Here is a 21,656-nt window from a genome sequence, read left to right on the forward strand (position 1 = left end):
GAGTTGAGGTGATAAAGCCTCACGGGTCTTTTCCATGGTGTGTTTCACTCGTGATTTGCCCTGTACTAATTGTTGTTCAATTTTGAAGGTCGCCAAGTTATCCTCCCCCTGGTTGTGGTAAAAGCAAATCCAAGCTGAAATCCGAGCAAGATGGAATCTCCAAAACACATAAGCTGCTGCGGAGGACTTGTTCCAGTACCGTCAAGGCTGACGACGTGTGCTCCAGCAAGTCGCACAGGACCTTTGGTCGCTCCCTGTCCAGCGACCCCAGGGCTGAGCAGGCGGTGACGACAATTAAGTCGCACAAACTCTTGAACCGGCCCTGCCCTGCAGCTGGCAAGCAAGAGGACTGCCTGGCGCTGAAGTCGCATAAACTGTTGGCTCGGTCTTGTTCTGGAGATCCGCGATGCGAGCACAACGCCAACCTGAAGCCCCACAAACTGTTGAGCAGGTCTTACTCCAGTAATCTCAGAATGGAAGAGTTGTACGGACTGAAAAACCACAAATTGCTCAGCAAGTCTTACTCCAGCGCTCCCAAGTCATCCAAGACGGAGCTTTTCAAGGAACCTAACGCAGAGGGCAGGAGGCTCTCTCTTACCTCAGGGCTTATTGGTATCTTAACACCCTCTTCGTCGTCATCTTCCCAGCCTGCTGTGCGTAAATACTTTCATCTTGAGTTCGTAAACGTTAGCTAGGGTGCAGGAGCGATTTTTGTTTTTGTAAGATCTGGTAGAGGAAAGAAGATGTTTTGTCGTTCTTTTTTTTTTTTTTTTTTTTTAATTTCCTCCTTTTGCTTTTTGGAAATCATTTGGCATACCAGACACGTGCAGCTGGTGCTGGAATGTTCGTTTTGATTCTGAAAAAATAAATGTAGCTGTTGATTTAAGGTCTAGTCCAAATTCCTATTGTGGTCATGAATGCTGCTAAAAATGGAAGGAAGCCCGTTGGATCCACAAAGCCTATCCTTTTAAGCAAACATAGCATTTTAATGTTTTATCAAGTAGGTTTATCTGTTCTCTCGTTTTCTTACATAAGTGATGGAGGACAGAGTTTGACTAATAATTAAGTTCAGAGTAGTGTCCTTCCTGTTATATATAATATATAACATATTATATAATTACATAATATATAATAGTATCTAATATATTTATATTTAAATTATTTGTATATAAGTAAATTTGCATATACATAAATATTATAGGGATATAAATATATAAATTAGGAAAACTTCACCTGTGAATCGTAACTTCTAAAGAAAAGAAACACTTGCATCCGTATCCCAGAGCTTCACTTAAAGCTGCTCTCAGTGTCTGCTTTATAAAACTGAAGTCACTTTATCCTGAAGTTTTTCTGGGGGAGATGGGGCCAGAAGGTAACTGTATTAACACTTAAGCCCTTTGGTGTGGAATTTATTGGGAGTCAGTCTTACACGAAATTTACCTCTAGAGTGATCAACATTACAGCTGATTTCAGATAAAGAAACAAACCTATTTTATGTATATTAATTACATAACATAGTTGATTAAAAATGTTTTCTTTTAGTAAACATGTGTGTATGTTGGGGCAAGGGTATATCTAACTCTTAACCATTAATATGGATACAGCTAGCCATAGATGAAATTGAAAACAAATAAGATACGTTTTCAGAAAGTTGTGCTGCTCTCATATAGATTTATTTCTAAAATTACATTGTAAATGATACCGTAAAATTATATTTGTGTTAATAAAATGTATTTAAGTATGCTGATAATTTTAGGTGGACATCCTTAAAAGCCCATTTCTTAACAGAAGTTAAGGGCATATAGAAAATAGAAGTAAGGGCATATAGAAATAGAAGTAAGGGCATATAGAAAATAATGTCAGAGTGGTGCATACTAGAAAGTTTCTTCCCATGGTAGTTTCACCTAAGAAAGAGAATTTCACATATACTGTAAAAGAAAATGTCTTCCTGTCTTCCTGTATGATTAAGCTTAATACAGTACAATAGTTTAATGTTGTACCCCTTCAGCAACTGTCTAATTTTTCCTTGGAAGAATAATTCTCATTGTAAAATGAGATTAAAGTAGTCTAAATGAGGAGGTGGGAGCATTTGACGATGAGTACCAGAGGAAACGAGCTTTTGTGTACATTTAAAAATACCATTTTTACTAGAGATCAGAAATTAAGAATACTATTCATTTAGCTTAGACAAGACTTGCAGTAGTAATGGCAGAAAGTATATTATAATAAAGAAATCCTAAAGTCTTGATGTCGTAATCACTGATTTAATTCCTGTAACAGGTGATCTTAGATAACACTTGTATTCACTGTTGCAAAAAGTCAAAGGCGTAATTTATATATGCTCCCAGTTAAAAAATTATTTTCTTCTTTTACTTTTCTTTTTATAGCCAAATGGTGCCAAATGCATTCCAATACGAGATCGCGGCTTCCTAGTGCAGGTAGGAGCCAAGCCATCCATTGCAGAAATATTTTAGCTTTTGATGGGTTTCCAAATTATTTATGAACTTGACTTCATTATTTCTCTTTATTGTTTTATCCAGACAATTGAGTTTGCTGAGCAGCGGATCCCTGTATTGAATGAATACTGTGTGGTTTGTGATGAGCCACATGTGTTTCAAAATGGCCCCATGCTTAGGGTAAGTTCTCATTGATAGAATACCATTGTTGATACAGAATATAAATGAAAAAAAGTTGAGACATAAAAATAAATAAGTAAATAACTTTATAGCAAATGCTCTCCTACTGAGGAAATTATTTAATACACATAATGGTATAATTTTGAACAAGTGAATCACTATTTCTGAAAGAGTCTGTGAAAGAGCAAGTAGTTTCATATTAGTAAAATATTTCTTACTGTATTTCTTATATGTGCCTATCTATCATCTTTCTTTCCTTCCATCTATTTTTTATCTATCTGTATCTTTATTAATATCAGTGGACATAGATCTAGATGGATAGAGAGATACATATAGATACAGGTGTATATATACAGGTGTATATATACAGGTGTAAGTTTGAAAACAGTGTTTCTTCAAACCACACAATTTCAAGATGCTTGAAGGGTAGAAGTTAGAAGAGGTATGCAGTAGTATGCATAGAGTCAGAATAAAGATTTCAAGAAATGCCAGATCACTGACACATTTGGGATGTTATTGAAGGAGTATAGAAATAAGAATCAATGTGTGTATGTGCATTTTGGGAGGAATTATCCAATCTCAAGTGGTTTTTTTTTTTTTGCAATTTTTAAATTGAGATAAAATCATATAACATGCAATTCACTGTTTTAATGTATACAGTACAGTAGGTTTTGGTGTGTTCACATGTGTTGTGCAGCTATTATCACTGTCTAGTTCCAGAACATTCCATTCCCCACCCCCCCACAAAAGAAATCCATAACTGTTAGCTGTCATTCCGAATTTTTTACTCCCCTCCTCCCCTGACAACTGTTAAACTATTTTCTGTTTCTATGAATTTGCCTCCTCTGGACATTTCATATAAATGGAACCATACATTATGTGGCCTTTTGTTTTTGTCTTCTTTCACTTAATATAATGCTTTCAAGATTCATCCATGTAGTGTGTATCAATACTGTATTTCTTTTTATGGTGTAATAATTTTACATTGTATGGATGTAACTGTTTGAGGGACTGTTTGAGGGACTGCCAAACTATTTTTGACAGTGGCTATACCATTTGTATTTCCACCAGCGGTATAAGATGGCTCCAGTTTCTCCACATCTTCTCCAGCACTTGCGATTCTCCTTTTTAATCCCCCCTAATAGCCATCCTAGTGAGCGTGAAGTGGTATCTCGTTGTGGTTTGGATTTGCACTTTCCCTAATGATTAGTGATTTCGAGCATCTTTTCTTGTGCTTATTGGCCATTTATACATCTTTTTGGAGAAATGTCTGTTTTTATCTGTCGCCCATTTTTAATTGGACTATTTCTTTTTTGTTGTTTTTAGAGTTCTTTTTTATTTTTAAAGTTTATTGATTTATTTTGAGAGAGAGAGAGAGCATGCACTCATTCAGGAGAGGAGCAGAGAGAGAGAGGGAGAGAGAGAATCAATCCCAAGCGAGCTCCATGCTCTGCGTGAAGCCCGACGCAGGGCTCAATCCCATGACCGTGAGATCCAGAGCTGAAATCCAGAGTCAGAATTCAACCAACTGAGCCATCCAGGCGCTTTAAGAGTTCTTTATATATTCTGAATACTAGATTTTTGTTAGATATGTGATTTGAAGATATTTTCTCCTATTTTATGGGTTTCCTTTTCACTTTCTTGATAGTGTCCTGTGACACACAAAATTTTTTAATTTTTATGTAGTCCATATTTATCAATTGAACTGTTGCCTAATTCCTTTTAAGTGTTTTATAGTTTCTATCTTACAGTTAAGTCATTGATCCTGTTTGAGTTAATTTTTGTGTATCGTGAGATTGGATTTTAACTTCATGCTTTTGTATGTAGTATCCAAATGCCTCCACACAGTTTGTGGAAAAGACCTTCTTTCGCCATTGAATGATATTGACACCCTTGTGAAAATCATTTCACTGTAGATGTGTTGGTCTCTTGTTGGACTCTTAATTTTATCCCACTGACTTGTATGTGTGTCCTTGCACCTGTACTACACTATCTTGTTTACTGTAGCTTTGCATTAAGTTTGTCAGCAAGAAGTACGAGTCCTCCAACTTTGTATTTCTTTTATAAGATTGGATTTCACTATTTGGAGTCCCTTGCATTTCTGTATGAATTCTAAGGTCAGCTTGTCCATCTCTGCCAAAAAAGGCAGTTGGAATGGCTTTGCCCTGGCTCTGTAGGTCAATTTGGGAAGTATTCCTGAGTTAACAAAAATTGTAACCCTTCCAGTCCATAAGGAACACAGGAAATTTTTCCATTTATTTAAATTATACCCTATTTTGTAGTTTTCAGTGTTCGGGTCTCACACAACCTTGGATAAGTTTATTTTTAAGTTAGTTCATTCTTTGTAATGCTCTTGTCACTTCTCATCAACATTGTGCTAGAGGTTATAGCCAGGGCGGTTAGGTAAGCAAAATTATTCGAAGGTATCCAGGCTGTAAAGGAAAAACGAAAATGATCTCTGTTTGCGGATGACATGAGCGCTGTGTGCTAGGCACTGTGTGTACATATTTTGCATATTGCTTCCTTATTTGATTTTCACAGAACTCTTGTGGTTTGTGTATTTTTGTGCTCATGGTACAAATAAGGGGATTAAGATTGAAGGAGGTTAAGCAGTTTGTTCAGCATCACTCAGCAAGTATGGGTAAAAGCTGGACTTCGAACCTGCTTCTGCCTCATTTCAAAACTGCATCATAAATGCTTATTGAAAACTCCCTAAGTATAAGGCACCATGCTAGATTCTGCTGTACTTTTTAAGAGAAATTTGTCCTGTTCTTGGGAATATGTTTGAAAAGACAAATTACAAAGCGTAGAAAGAGACAATTCTATTAGAACTTGTTTGCATTTCAAGATTTAGACTCTAAAAAAACATAGAATAGCCATTTATGATCATAATCATCTGTCAAATTGTATGATATATTTGTTTATGGGAAACCTATATAAAAAGTTTTTCTTGCTACTCATACACTATTTTTTTATCAGTTAGCTTTTCTCTTGAAGAGATACAATGTTATTCTGAAACCTAAATTAACTAAATTAGCATCTGTTTATTAAATATTTGTGCAAGTTTGTTATTTTTGTGTGATACATGGAAATGTGTAGTTACAATGAAAATAAGGAGAATGCTTTGGTCACGTTAGTTTATCCCATTCAGGAGGTCCATTTATACTTTGTTAATGTTCCTCTGTGGATCCTGGCCCATTGCTTGATCTAGGGCAATGCAATCTTCACTCCAGAAGATAATAGTAATGTTATTAATGGCACATGCTTTTGAGTGCTTTTTATGTGATCGTGTGTTGAACGTGTTTTACATGGATTATTTAATTGAATCCTCATCATAACCCTATGAGGTGGGTATTATTATTACCCCTGCTTCACAGATGAAGAAATCAGTAATTTATTTAATATCAACACTGCTGGTAAGCGATATACACAAGATTTGAGCCCTGGGACAGTGGCACCAAGCCATGGTTCTTAACCGTAATGCTATTCTTGACTCACGTATTTGAACTGACTACTTTTACATCCTGGAAATTTACTACACGTTTCACTGGGAGTTTGCTCTTTACGGTTCAGTTAATGGCAGCTCATTCCTATAGTAAGTGATAGAAATATCCTAATTGCTATTGGTATTTTCTGCACCTTGCTCCCAGTTTTGTTTTACCTATTTTATTCTGCACCAGTGAAGTTGGCTGTTTCTTTGTAGAAGTGGAAGGGCTTTTGTAAATAACGATGTTTTCTAAATAAGTATAGCTAGCTATCAGCTGGTTTTCTTTTGCTGTGATTCAGACTCATACTAAGGAAATCAGAAAACTTACTTGGGTTTTTTAAATAGTTAGGTAAATGACAGATGAAATCAGGTCAGGAAATGAAAGTCAAAGGAATATCTGATCTTCAAAGGAAGAAAAGTAAACAGAAAGAACTGCCTCTTGATTGTTTGAAAACAGATGTTGAACCTCAATCAGGCATACTCATTTATTCTGCATCTTTCTTATATTTACATTGCAGTATGTTCTACTGTAATTTTAATAGAAATGTGTAAAATTATTACAAATAAAATTTCTTATGGGGTATATATTATTAAAATGACTCATTGACCATTTATTCAGCCTAAAGGATGCATTACAAGCTGCAGTGGCTCCCAGAGATGTAAAGAGGATAAGTTATATCCCATTTGGTGATGAAACAGGTTAGATAAAACTCAGGCTTCCATAGAATTCTGTGCCTAATGTTCATTATGTTTGTTAGACTTTTCTCTTTCCAAAGCCAAACTGTGTCTTATATTTTTTCTCTTTTCTCTAAGCATGATTATTTATCGGATTATATAAGTCCTCTTTCACTACTATTCCCCAGAAGTCCTAACATTTCGGTCACTACTTGTACTATTCTGTCACTTTACTCAGAGGTCGGGGTAAGCATGTCCTACCTTCTGCAACACAGGTAACTACACTGTTTACTTATTTAGAAATACCACAAGGCTCCACTTAACGCTTTTGTTCACGAAGGTTATAAATATCACTCCCAGGCATGAGACCTGACTTGTAATACTTTGAATCTGCTTAAAATTCATATTAACATCACAAGGATGGTCTAGTCCTAGATTTTCCTGGGTTTTTCCATTTGACAATGCAGATTGGATTATGATCAGAAAACCCAACCCAAACCAAATCATTGGTTCTCTACATTTTGAAATCAATTAGAATGTTAATGCAGCAAACTGGGAGATGCTTTAAAATGCTTTAAAAACACTTCATCAAGAGGTTTTGGAAAATGCGAAAACAAGAACTTACTGCCAGACTCACCAGTGTTTTATCAGCCTGTAACTTCCCAGTGCCCTTGTCTTTTTGTTATACTCACTCTGAACACCATGAATCAGTGCAACTGTTGGTCTTCTTTGAACCCTGCATAAGGGCTGCTGAACCCGGTGGGAGAAAACCACGTACGTGGTTGTGTGGGTTAGTGTCCCTACAGTTAGAAGTTTTTATCACTGGTACTTGGCAATCATTCTGTGTGTCCCTGCTACTAGACTTTCCCATTTCCCTGATCAACATGGGATATGAAAAGTAGGATGTCATTCTCTTCTCCTGTCATGTGAAAACGTTCCACATTCCTTGCTCTGGATGGACTGATTAGGCCCGAGATCCTGCTTCATTATTCAAGAACAACGCCCAATCCTATTAAAGCAAAGTCAGCTGAGAAACCCGACAATCTGTATTTTTGTGTATCCAGCCTTGCTGTGGACCTTAGACAAATGTTTGTAGCTTAAGTTCTTATTTTCAGAATGAATGAAAAAGCACATCCTGTTCCCTCCTCACCCCATCCTCCCATCCCCCGCTCCATGTCTCAGAAATAAGATTTCAAGTTTTGAAATACAACCTAAGATAAATAACAATTATACCAAAAAAAACCTTTAATTCAGAAATATGATTTTTTTTTAACATCCAAATTGAGTAGAAGAAATTGATTTTAAAGCTCAAACAACAACTTAAGTTATATGAGACAGTGGAGAAGCTTAAACATGCATGGGCCTATCTTACTATAAATCTGTCTTGATCTCTGTGGGATTCCTGTCTTTCTTAATGGACAGTACCTCCCCCCCCCCAGCCCCCCACCCCGCCTTGGAATGTGTCTCTCTTCCAAACCACGAAAAGAACCTGAAGCATAAACTATAAAAGTCAGAAATACAAAGAGCTGAAGGCTTGTAGGTTTTGAGTTTCCAGTAGATATTCTTCATTATTCTCATATGTGTTCAATACTAGTTTTTTAATTTTGAATTTTTATTTGCGCTGCTCATTTCTTTTTTAGCAAGAACAGTTTTAACAATAAGTTAAGGGTTTGGATAAACTATGGATATAAAAATAAAAACACTACTTCATAATAAGCCTCAATGAAAATTTTCATTAAAAACCTATTTTTGTACACACACTGGGTTACAACACACAGAAGACACGGCTTATCCAAGTTCCCTAATGCTGTTAATAGTGAAACAGCTCTGTATACCTCAGGGGGAGTTTATGAACCTTATCTTACTTGGTTCTCTTTCTTGGTCCTCTGCTCTACTTGATGCGCTAGGTGTGATTTTTTTTTTTTTTTTTAAATCCCTGTTTACAGATAGGAAAACTGAACTGTGCACATGTGCCTCAACTGGAATAGTAACCAGTTTCTGGTTACTGTTCTGTATATCGGGCTTACATGAAAAACTTTGTTTAAACAGAAAGAGGATGGCAAAAAAGGGTTTGCAAACCACTCACCAACACCATGCCAAGTATAAATACGTAGCTAGAGTCTCTTGAGGTTTATCATTTCTATTTTCAGTGGGAAGTGATTTAAATTCATTGAAAACACAAAGTTTCTACAATGCAGTTAGGTTCTAAAATATTCTTTAGGGCTTAACCATTCTTGAAATATGTTTTCACTGCTCACATTTAAATTGTTTTGATTCAAACAAAATTTAAAATGTATGTTAAAAACTTCTAAAATAAATCTCAGGGACGCATAAAGTTCTCCATGTGTTTAAATGGTGCGTAATGAATATTATATTGCAAAAAAAATTATGTATGTGCAATGGCAAGAAGGACTTGGCATGGTTTTATAGTTTAAATTATAAGAACTAACTGCTGGAGGGCAATATAATAACATGAAGAATAGGTAATATTTTGCAAATGGAAACTTATTGATTGTAAACTCAAAAATAAACTCATAAATTTTGTACATGTTTGGTTATGTTTAGGCTTATACACTTTGTATTAAAGTGTATGTGTAGTAATAGCTATTAAATGATCATGTTCTATTTTTTTAAATATATTTTTGTAAATTTGGGGGCTCATTCATTCATTCATTCATTCAAGTAATCTCTAAACTCAGTGTGGGGCTTGAACACACAACTTTGAGATCAAGAGTTGCATCCTCTACCGACTGAGCCAGCCAGATGCCCCAACTATGTTCTATTTTTAATTAATGCTAGAGTTTTTTGTATAAATAGTATAGTAATAGAATTTGTTGGGGGTAGGGGATTAGCTAAGAGTCAGCTAACATGAAAGATCGCTAATCCACTATATAAATCTTATGTTTCAATAGGGAAGAATGATTTGGTTTCTCTTTCTTGAATAAGATATCCTTTCTGTGAGCAAGGAGATGTCTAATCTTGATTTACTTAATATGACTTGAGAACTTTCTTTTAGGGTGCTATGTTGTGTTGACATTTTGAATTTCTCAAATAAAATGTGGATAAACATGGGAGAAGGGAAAGTCAAAGGCTTACAAAACCTAGTTTGTAAATGTTTATCTCAAAATGAAACTGATTTATGTCTCAAATACTGTCTTGAACTTTCTAGTAAAATGAGCAATAAATACAGAAGTGTTAGTTTAACGATTCACTAGTATTTATTTAGGTCAGTGTTAACCTATATATATGTTAATCACCATATTACTACCTCTATATTTGCCATTTTACAAAAAGGGAAGATCAAATTATTTTTGTAAGAATATAATGTGCAGTTTTAATTTTTTAGTATGGTAGCAAAATTTCTTTTTTCCCCCCAAATTTTCTAGGGTACCTGATTTCCTTCTTCAGACAGTTGCAGAAACAGGATATTCCTATAAATCAGCTTTATACATTTTAATCAAAAAGATGCAAGAAGGGAAAAGAAGCGTCCATAAAGTAATCAAGCCATAGCTTTATCATTAGGATTGTAGGTTTATTATTTAAAGTAATGGGTCCATTGGTAAGTCCACGTGATTAGGATATTTGGATATAATCATGTCTGGGAGGGGGATGAAAAGGAAATGTGAAAGAAAACATTGAAATGTTTATATGTTACCCAGGATAAAAAAAAATAAGAGATCAGGGGTGGAACTGGTGAAAATTATTTGAGACACAAACCAGGGTGGCACATGAATCTCTAGGATTGGGGACAGAGTGGGCTGATAGAGATATGTAACAATAACTATTATATTTTTTCCTTAAGTCTTTGAAATTTTTCCCGAGTTAAAATTATAAAAATTTATCCATCCAATCTAATATAGGACGAAGTATTTTCTTTCATCTTTATTTCTGTTGTTTCAAGCAATAATCAGGTACTGAAAAAGGTAGTTTCTTTTGTTTTAAAACATTTCCTGGAATCTGTGTGTGAATACACATGTACATGCATACATACATACATACATACATACATACATACATATTTGGATGATCACAAAGTAAATGTAATTGATTACCAAAAGTTCAAACGACAAAATAAAGCCAATTGTTACTCATATACACTAAATAAGCTTTATCCTATTTTTAGCTTTGGGATTGATGGATTTTATTCATAAAAATGTATGGTTATTTGACAAGAGTAGTATTAAAAACACCATCTGTGTCCCTGTCTACTTCCTCAGAGAACGCTGTTGGGTAGCTGTTACATGAATAAATTCCTAGGGCTCTTTATGATTGCCACAGTTTTATCTTCCCCCTGGACCCTCGGTGGTATACTGTTCCACTATCCTCAACATCAGTATAGTGTTTGGCACTACACTAAATGTACAATCAGTAGTTTCTGTTACTGTTTCAGACCATATCATGCTCCTAGAAAGTGAAGAGAAGAAACAATCCAATGTCTCTGGGAAAAATTGAGTGTGAGACATACATACACATAGATAAACACACAAAAAAATAGAAGATAAAAAATAGGTTAAACACTTAAGTAAACAAAAAATTGCGGAAATTGAACAGTCTGCTCTAAGTATATCCATCTATGTATAGCAGTGTGTATATAGCTTGAGTATGGATGAAGAACTTTCTCCAATTAATTTGCTCTCATAGGTAGTTTTTCCTGCTGTTTCTGAAATGTAATCAAACTGCACTTTTAAGGAGGATGAAGGAAATATATCAGTTCCTTTTTCCCTAAAATTCTTTGGGGAACGTCAAACCAGAAATGTTTGTGATTGGTCATGCTTATGTACACAAAGCCACCACTTGGACCCTTTTTGAATATAAAGGGTGGACCATACTTCCCACTGGATAAGCACTAGACCAAGTGGTCCTCAGAAATGAGTGAGCTTAGAAGCAGTGGCACTAACAAATGCCTTTTGTCTGCTAGGCAGCGGCACCATGGATTGTATCGTTAGGCTTCATCAGCTACCTAATGCAATGTAACTCGGGAGATAAGATAAATCAAACAGATGACACTATATTAGATTTGAAAGATGAGAACTTTTCCAAAGCAATTGCAGAGTGTATATTTCAGTGCTGTTGACTTCAGGAGGTTATTGAAGTCACAAGTCTTTGCACCAAAACCAATCTTTCAAGAGCTGGGTAACAAGTAAGCAGAGTCATGCTTATTTCTTCCAAAGAAAACTACCTAGGGAAAAGTGGAATTCTTCTCTGTATATTTATTTTACATAGCTGTTCGGTTTAACCTCATTTTTTAAGGATATCACCAGCTTAGGTGTCTGCCTTTTTTTATACATCTCAGATGCAAATGTGTATTAAGCAGGAGAGATGTATTTTCCATCTACTGCTAAAAAGTTCTGAGTGCAAGTGCCTACAACTATTTGAAATGGATTTCTTATATTGGTGACTCTGTATCACTAGGTGATTATTTACCAATTGTTACCTAAATTTAGAAATGTATTAAACCAAGTCGTAGGATTCCTTTCTTTTTAACATTCTGAAACTTTTGCATTATTTATTACATGGAATGCCATAAATTTAATTTAGGAATTGGGCAATGGAAAACAGTGGTGTAACTCATTCCCCTTTCTTTTGTAGCCCACTGTGTGTGAACGAGAGCTTTGTGTATTTGCTTTTCAAACCCTGGGAGTAATGAATGAAGCTGCTGATGAGATAGCAACTGGAGCTCAGGTAGTAACACGCAATACTAATTATTCCTTACTCTGATTTGAAAAACTTGTTCTGACCTACTAGTTTCCTTCAGTCTTTTGGACAAATATTTGATAGTTTGACGTTAGATTAAAAAACAACCCGCATTTGATTTTTTTTTTAATAGATAGAAACTCAATTTTGCTATCTTTATCTAGTGAGTGTTTTGTCATTTTGCCATTGCCAAGGGAAGAAATTAAACCCACATTCTGTTGTTTAAAAAATAATTGTGATTCTTTCACGGTGAAGTTGAAATATCGAAACACTTGCACATGTATTCTGTAAAATTTATTTGTTAAGTTATGGTACCATAAAATGGAATCTAATTTATTCCTGAAACTTAGGTGAAAAGATAAAGGGCAGAACATATAGGAAAAAGCATCCAATTTTACAATAGCAGTGTTTACGACATAGGAAGGCAAATAAATATAAAAAAAAAAATGAAACAACTTGGAAGTGGAGAAGCATTCCATGTTTCCAGAAGGAAAAAAATATTATAAAGATGATAGAATTTACTTGTTGCAATTCTATCAAAATTTCAATTGATTTTTAAAATTTATTCATGGAACCTAACTTTCTAATAAATCTATAAGAAAAAAAAATCAGACAAAACATAAAAAAAATTATGAATGTTAATTAAGGGAGGCTAGACCAAGCACATACAAAAAAATATTATGCAATCTTATATTTAAAAAAAAATACAGTACTGGCAAAGAATAGAATGTCAAACGATCCCCAAAACAGATCTTGTTAAAGATATACTTAATATACTTTAAAGAAGGCATCATATAAAGTTGTAAAGTAAAAATGATTTAGTAAGTGGGAACAAATGGCCTGTAATGTGGGGTGGGGGGAACAGATTAGCTCTTTACACTGTTGGTAGAAACAAATTCCCAATGGCCTAAAGAGTTTTGTTTGAAAATACCGTGTACATACTAGAGGAGAGTAAACAGTGTGTCAGGTTTATTCGTTTATGCCGTTTCAGGAAAGCATAAAGGAAAACACCAGCATCGAGTCCATACATATTTCACGTTTTCTACTTGAAAGAATAGTGAACATTAAGAGATAATTATGAAAAAGTTTATTTTCCCTCAAACATAAATGTATAAAAGCACATAAAAATAGAAAACCATGAAGATCATAACGGATTATTAGAGGAAATGAACGCACGATTCACAAATATGGACCTATAGTTAGTAAAGAAACATAAGAAAATATTCAGCTGTATTTGAAATCAACAGGAAACTAAATGTGAAAAGAATTGCCAATCTGTCATTTTTAAAATTTGCAAAGATGAGTGGGAACAAATGATCATATAACAGACATTCTTTCAACAAGTACTGAATGCCTGCTTTGTAACAGGCATTGCACCAGATGGAGGTACAACGGTAAATATGGATAGCGCAGGCCTCGTGGATTTACGTACATTCTGTTAACCTGATTATTTCACTGATTAACTAAACTGAGATATATCCACCTGAAGAAATATTAAGGAAAACAGTTGTGATGTAATGAGTTACAAATGAGAAATAAAAATACAACCAGTAGAACAGTGATTGTATGTCATGTGGCAAAAAAGATTCCATGATTAAATTTCAGAAATACAGATTGATATTGCCCCTACACCCAAAATGCACATATTTGCATATTAAAGGCTCTCAGAAAAACGGAAACTAAGAAAATGAGTAGCCACTACTTTAAGGGTTTCTCGAATGTGTCTGACCATGTGGGTCATTTTTCTTTCCTTATTATTTTTTTTAATGTGAAAGTTTTTCTTACCAACTGGAACTAATATTGCTCAAAGAAAAGATAGTTTACTATATGCTATTTATAGCTAGGTAAAGATGATTAAGCTTTACACAGGTGTGTGTGTGTTTGTGAATATACATACATGTATTTTACATGAATAGTGTGTGTGCATGTGTGTGTGTATTTATATATGTATATATATAATAGGTATATGTATGTATGTATGTATGTATGTATGTATGTATACAAAATTATTTGAGTGGTAAAATTAACATTTGTGCATTTTAGTGGATGTAAATTGTCCCTCAGACCATTTGAAAAGGGAAGGATTTAAAGCCTGGAAATAAGAAATAATGGATTAGAAAGAAAATTAACATCATGCCAGCAAGTAGGCTAGGCTGATAAAATATTAGATTAGGTGCTTTCCCCCCCTTATTATACATACATCTCAAGAAATAATGTTTGCTAAAGAGAGATTAATTTTGGATTATACATGATAGTTATAAAACACAATTACTCGGCCATATCAACTTAGTGGTTCTACTCCAAAGTGGAATATTCTTTTCACTACTTTAAAGCAAGTACCCAATATTCTGTTTATAATTCCAAAGATTAGGTGGAAACAGATTCTCTTTCTAGTATATCTCAGTAGTCCTGCTGCATCAGTTGGCGCCTACATTTTAAATGGTTCTATGAGGCTGCAAGAACATTCCTTAGGGGGACACTGAAGGAAGCTATCCTGGAACGAGTGTGTTTCAGCAGCTAGGATTCCAAACCCTCAAATACTGTTTCAACAAAAACAGCTCCATTTTGTGTGTGTGTGTTGGGATCTCATATAAATGATTAAGAAAAAAGGAATCCATATTGAAATGTTTGAAGGCCATCGATCTTCAATTTTCAATACGCCTCTTTTACAGAATACGTTATATATCCGTAGGCCACTCCTGTACATGCCTTTCTTGCTCACCTGGACTTGAACTTTCTCATTTGCAAGTGCTCCTAGGCCGCCTTTACCTGCGGGGGAGGGTGCAGAGTCTTGCTCTGCCAGCTGGGTTGTATGTAATGGCCTGTGGCAGCATGTGATTCTGTAAGCCCACAGACTTCTGTTCACTCAACAAATGGCCTAATTCCCATTGCCTGAATTCTGTATTTCTCTATCCTAAGTATCTTAGCCTCCAGATTGCCTCTTCAATTATATTATTTGGGCTAAGAGGAAAGATGTGTGTAACCTGATGGCTACGCCACTCACCATATGTGCTGAGGTCCTATTAAGAATCTCTCATTTTAAATGCTGAGAGTGGGGAAATACATGATTTGTGGTAGAAGAAATCATAGTCATTTGTTAATGTTTATTTTTTAAAGTAGACACTTTCCTTCATTGAAAAATTAACACATGCAGACGAATACAAATCCAGTGTTATACAAACCTTTCCTTGTTCAAAAATTCTGAATGCTAACTTCTGCAACAGATAAATCATAAAATTACAGTGGTTTAGGATGATAGACATTTTTATTTCTGGCTTACGCTGCTGCCCAATTAGAATGTTTGTTAGGCAGCTTTCTGTGTGATGATTGAGGGAACTGGACCGTCTGCTCTGCTGTCTAAAGTACCTGTCTGATAGTAGAGTGGAGAGAAAAGTTGAGAAGGTGCACCTGTTGCTTCTTCAGCTCCACCCCTTCCCGCTGCCAGTCCATTGATTGAGGTGATTGAAGCTAATCATACAGCCTGACCTGGACAAAAGGGGCAGAAATGTCCCACGCAGAGCAACTGCCCCCAGTCAATAGCTCTATACCCAGGAAGCCAGGAGTAGGAGGCTTTGGTAGACTGCATGTGATTTTGCTATTGTAGTTATGCTATTTCTTTGAAGTTAGCTTAGGACATATATTAACAGAAATAATTCTAATTAAATTCTCTACCCCGACATCCATTATTTCATTAGAGTTTGCTTGACTCCACTGGTGAAATTATTGGCAAAAGAATGCATATAACTTTTGGTAGTTTTGATTGTTTTGAAGCTTTCAGCACAAGATGTTTAATAAATATTTGATTGAAAGAAGGAACATTGTTCGGGTTATTAATTATTGTATCTGTTTGTATCTTTATTCTTGTGGTAAAAAACACATAACATAAAATTTACTATCATAACCATTTTTTAAGCATACAGTTCAGTAGCGTTAAGTATATTCAACTTGTTGTGAAACCGATTTCCATAACTTTTTCATCTTGCAGAACTCGAAACTATATCCATTAAAACAACTCCCCTTATGTAAACCCCCTTCGTCCAACCCTGGTAACCACCATTCTACTTTCTGTCTCTATGAATTTGACTACTTTAAATACCTCATAAGTGGATCTTAAAATATTTGTCTTTTTGTAATTTCACTTAACATAATATCCTCAAGGTTCACCCATGCTGTAGTATGTGACAGAATTTTCTTCTTTTAGGCTGAATAATATTTCCTGTATGTATATTCCACATTTTGTTTATACATTCAACTGTCAATGGACATTTTGATTGCTTCCATCTCTTGGCTATTATGAATAATGCTGCTGTGAGCATGCATATGCAAATGTGTTTAAAGTCCTTCTTTGAATTATTTTAGAAATATATCCAGAAGTGGGATTGTCACTGCCAGCAGGATCATATGGAAGTTCTGTTATTAACTTCTTGAGAGGCCTCCATACTCTTTTCCATGGTGGCTGCACCATTTTGTAATTCCATCAGCAGCACACAAAGACCCCAATTTCTTCATGTGCTTAACACTTATTATTTTCTGGGTTTGTTTGTTTGTTTTTTTGTTTGTTTGATAGTAGCCATCCTAATGGTTGTGAGGTGATATCTCATTATGGTTTTGATTTGCATTTTTCTGATGATTAGTGATGTTGAGCATCTTTTCATATGCTTGTTGGCCATCTGTATGTCTTCTTTAATGAAACGTCTATCTGGGTTTTTTCCTATTTTTAAATTATGTGATTTCTTGTTGAGTTGTAAGAACTGTTTATATATTCTGGATATTAACCCCCTTTCGGATATCTTATTTGCAAATATTTTCTCCCATCCTATGCCGTTTCACTCTATTGATTGTGTCCTTTGATGCACCAATGTTTTTAAGTTAGATGCACACCCACTTGTCTGTATTTGCTTTTGTTGTCAATCCAAGTAATCGTTGCCAAGTTCAGTGTCATGAAGCTTATCTCCTATGTTTTCTTGTGGGAATTTTATAGTTTAAGGTCTTAGGTTTAGGTCTTTATTACATTTTGAGTTAATTTTTATGTATGGTATAAGGGTCCACTCCAGTTTTTTGTGGATGTAGTTTTCCCACCATCATTGTAGAAAAAAGTATCCTTTTCCATTGAGTGGTCTTAGTACCCTTGTCAAAGATCATTTGACCCTATATGCAAAGGGCGTGTACTTTTATAAAGCTTCAGTTGCAGACCGTGTCACGTAATTCTCGAAAATTTTTATAAGACAGTGCCAATTCCCTCTCCACTGCCAGAGTTTCAGAAGAGGCTATTTTATTTTACTGATTATTCTTTTTTAGGAGTTTTTATTTGTTTTTCTTTTATTGGGAGACCAGATAATGCTGAAAACAATTTGTATCTGGGTTAAAGTGCATCGCTCTGGGGTAGAAGGAATGTGAGTGTGGGTATGGAAGACAAAAAGGATTTTATTATGTCTTTATTATATCTATTGCTTGGAAATCCTATATATACACACACCTATAAATAGAATAGTGTGTTAAAAACATACTAACAGTTTCAGTCCTACTGTTCTCTGAGTGAGTCTTGGGGGTATGTATGTCTGTGTACTTTGAGAAGTATTACTAGTAGATCATATACCCAATGGAATGGTTTGAGTGTTGCTAATTATTTTAGGTCCCTGGCATTTCTGGATGCTGTGATTGGGTGGCTGTGTTTTGTGAGTATACACACAACAGAGTGAGCCCTGCTATTGTTAGGTCACACAGTGCTCCTTTCATTAACCACAAGAATCAAAATTTGTTTTACTCTTTGTGTGCATTTTTAAAATGCCTGTTTAAAAACTTTCTCAAAGTATTTTTTCTCTATAAAGATTAAGCCCATTGTTTTCCTTATGATGTCCCTGTCTTCACACTGGCACACTGTCTCTATTTAGACAGTATCTGTTTTCTTAATTCCGTGGCCAGAAGCTCATTGGTTTGGGGACTGGAGAGGGGGTCTTACCCTTAACTGTTAAATAACACTGCCTCTTAGTAAATTGTGTGAAAAGGCCATAGAAGAACATAGGAATAAAACCATCATATTTAGCATACGAAGGTCATTAATGGCCTGAGGCAAAGAGCTGGAAGAAGTAAGATGATGTCAGGAGCTTCACTCTTCTTAGAGCATGTCAGACTCATTTCCTGCATCTGCAGTTTCCATCACCCAGAACGGTTTCTCCCCAGAGTTAGGTCTCCCTCTCTATCTTTATTCTAGTCTCTGTTGAAACATCACACCTTCCTAGCCACTCAGAAACAGCACCCTCTATTGCCTTAGTCTCTAATGCCTGCTTAATTTTTACAGCATTCAACATGACCAGAAATGTATTTAAACATGTATTTGTTTAACTGATTTGTTTTATTATGCATCTTCTCCATTAGAGTGTAAATTCCACGAGAGAAAGGACCTGTCTCTCTTGTGCACAGAGCCTAGAACAATGTTAGAGCATAATATGTGTTCATGACAAAGGGATATTAGGACGTAATTGGGAGCAACTTATTTTATTTTATTTTATTTACATGTTTATTTATTTATTTTGAGAGGGAAGGATAGAGCAGGGGAGAGGCAGAGAGAGAGAGAAGGAGAGAGAATCCCAAGCTAACAGCACAGAGGCCATTATGGGGCTCAGTCCCACAAACCATGAGATCATGACCTGAGCTGAAATCAAGAGTCGGGTGCTTAACAGATGGAGCCACCCAGGCACTCCAACACATGTCAGCTATTTTAAGTTAGTGGTCAAGTTTGTTCAAACTTGATCTGAAGCCGTAAGTTACAGATCTGAGAAGTTGATAGCAGTGCTGAGGCTTTCCTGATTAACTTATGCTAGGTACCATGACAGGAAGAAACAATGGCAGAGCACTTGATGAAACCCAAAGGATGGTAACTATCTTATGTATGTATTTCAAGGTGGTAGATCTACTAGTGTCCATGTGTAGGTCTGCATTGGAATCTCCTAGAAAAGTTGTCATTTTCGAGCCATATCCTTCTGTGGTAGATCCTAACGATCCTCAGATGCTGGCCTTCAACCCCAGGGTGAGTACTTACCCTCGCGCGCCCCTCCCGTTTCCGGTAACAGCAGCTGAAATTCTAATCTCCTTAGCTTTCCTCTTTCTATCTAAATCCCTCCCTTGGCAGGCACATCCCTGACCTGCTGTGGACTCTGGATCCATTTAGTAAATACGGTTCTTCTAACACAAACTTGGTTTCCGGCCTCCTTCGGTCTTTCCCATATCCTGTTACTTTCCCTGTCTTTCCGTCTCTTAAAATCATTTTTTAGAACTTCATCTTTATGAACCTAGACCCATTTCATCCTCTCAAATTGTGATCTTTACACATCCCATCTGCATGGAAGGCAGGTAAACAGCTATAATAAACTGGTTTGTAATGGCTGATATGATTAATTTCATTTTATATTTTTTGAGATTCTAGCTTAGTGTAACCTCATTTTCAGGGTCATGGGTAAAAGGACCGACTTGTTTTTCTTTTGTATTTTTTGCTTCCTCATCCCTTGCCTTCCCCCCCTTCCTCCCCTGTTATATGAAGGTTAGTGGAAGTTTAATTCATGTGATCAACTAACATTTCTTCAGAAAACAATTTCACAAATATTCGTGGAGATTCGGTGGAATCCTTCTAAAATAGCAAAATCTTCAAATTGCATGAGAGCTAAAATTGCCTTAGTTTCTATCACTGTTCATCTTGAAATCATTTTCCAGAAACAATGGCTATAAAAAAATGTCCTTGGAAAAGCTTTCCTTCCTTCATAAGTGACAACGGTACACATAGTCACAGTGTGCTTGAAGATGAATCATCAGTTAAGTGGTGTCATTTATACACCTGCTAGTCATACTCTTTTGGTAATAATCTTTCAATCAAAAGGAAATAAAAACAAAATGATTTTGTAATATTTAAAGTGGATTTTGGATTTTAGAAGGACTCTATGCTTACTTTATACATCATGGCTTAATTTTTTTAGTGAAAGTAAGAATCAGGAGCCCAATATCTTTTTTGTATTTATAGTTTTCCCCCTGCAGGCTAAACATGATTTTATGTACTTATACATAAATAGGATTGTATTGTTTAAGTAGGATTGGCATTGTTTTCTTTTTTCTTCTCTCTAACTCAGTTATATATCCTACATCCCAAAACCATCTTGTTAAAGTCTTCTCTTTTATGTACACAACAGACATTGCTTTCAAATTGACTCTGGTGGAAAATCCACATACAGAAATAATATGTTTCTCTAGTAATGCGCAGACTTGCAAAGGCTTATAGTGAATACTATTTTTTTTTTCTGTTCAAACAGAAGAAGAACTATGATCGAGTAATGAAAGCACTGGATAGCATAACTTCTATTAGGGAAATGACACAAGTAAGTATATCACCTTGTGGTTTTATGCAGTTCAGTTTTGCTAGAGTAAAATCATATTTTACAAATGTCTGAGAGTATTGGCTGTGTAGTGAAATGTAGACTTTTCTATTAGATGGGAGTATAATTAAATAATTTACAGATTAAAATTGTGTTGTATTAGGATGTTTTAATTAAATTACACCAGTGTATTGGTGGGCTACCACAGTGACTTTTGGAGGGTAATTGCATAATTATAATCCTCATTCTCTCTGCAGGAGTTTGAGCATATGGAAGTGTGTCAGAATATCTTAAGGCAAAGGTTAAATCTGGTACCATCTTCCTAGACTGTCAATTTTCATTAACAGTAGCAATTTTAACACATATTTAATGGCAAAATAAAAACAAATATTCTATCAAGTGTAAATTGTGCATAAATATTTTAGAAAGAACACAGATTCTCAGAACAACTTCAGAGGACACAAGACTCCCAGAGAGCATGAGTTTATGTTTTTGGTCATTAGAGAGCCTTTGGTGAAGTTTGATGAGCAAGGATTGTGGCTTATTATGAAAGTCTAACAGATCACTGGGCTGTAGTCCAGCTCTTGGAAAAGCACATACCGTTGAATTATTGAGGCCTTTCCACTGCCAAAGATTTGGAGAGAGGCTTACAACTCATTATTATAAGTAGAAATTAATAATCCATAATTGACATCAGCACACATTATGGGTTTGGTTTGCATAGGGTGGTTTCAAGGCTTGCACTGCCCTGGAGGCCTTGGAGGCTTACAATAAATACTACCCTGGGTCATTTGCTATCTTTGG

At 35.5% G+C, this 21,656-nt stretch overlaps 1 protein-coding gene across 3 annotated transcripts in view; it reads left to right on the forward strand.

The window, feature by feature from the left end:
- The window catches only part of PARP8 (poly(ADP-ribose) polymerase family member 8), a 177,686-nt gene that overhangs the window by 130,967 nt on the left and 25,063 nt on the right, over window positions 1-21,656 (forward strand). For all 3 annotated transcript variants that reach the window (XM_019464319.2, XM_019464320.2, XM_053906983.1), the window contains 6 exons: window positions 89-653; window positions 2,388-2,438; window positions 2,541-2,636; window positions 12,388-12,480; window positions 19,394-19,519; window positions 20,790-20,855. In XM_019464319.2, the coding sequence (XP_019319864.1) occupies window positions 89-653; window positions 2,388-2,438; window positions 2,541-2,636; window positions 12,388-12,480; window positions 19,394-19,519; window positions 20,790-20,855 (997 nt within the window). The remainder of the gene's footprint in view (window positions 1-88; window positions 654-2,387; window positions 2,439-2,540; window positions 2,637-12,387; window positions 12,481-19,393; window positions 19,520-20,789; window positions 20,856-21,656) is intronic.

Source organism: Panthera pardus, unplaced genomic scaffold (assembly GCF_024362965.1).
Source record: "Panthera pardus isolate Hobbes unplaced genomic scaffold, ASM2436296v1 HiC_scaffold_2, whole genome shotgun sequence".
NCBI lineage: Eukaryota > Metazoa > Chordata > Mammalia > Carnivora > Felidae > Panthera > Panthera pardus.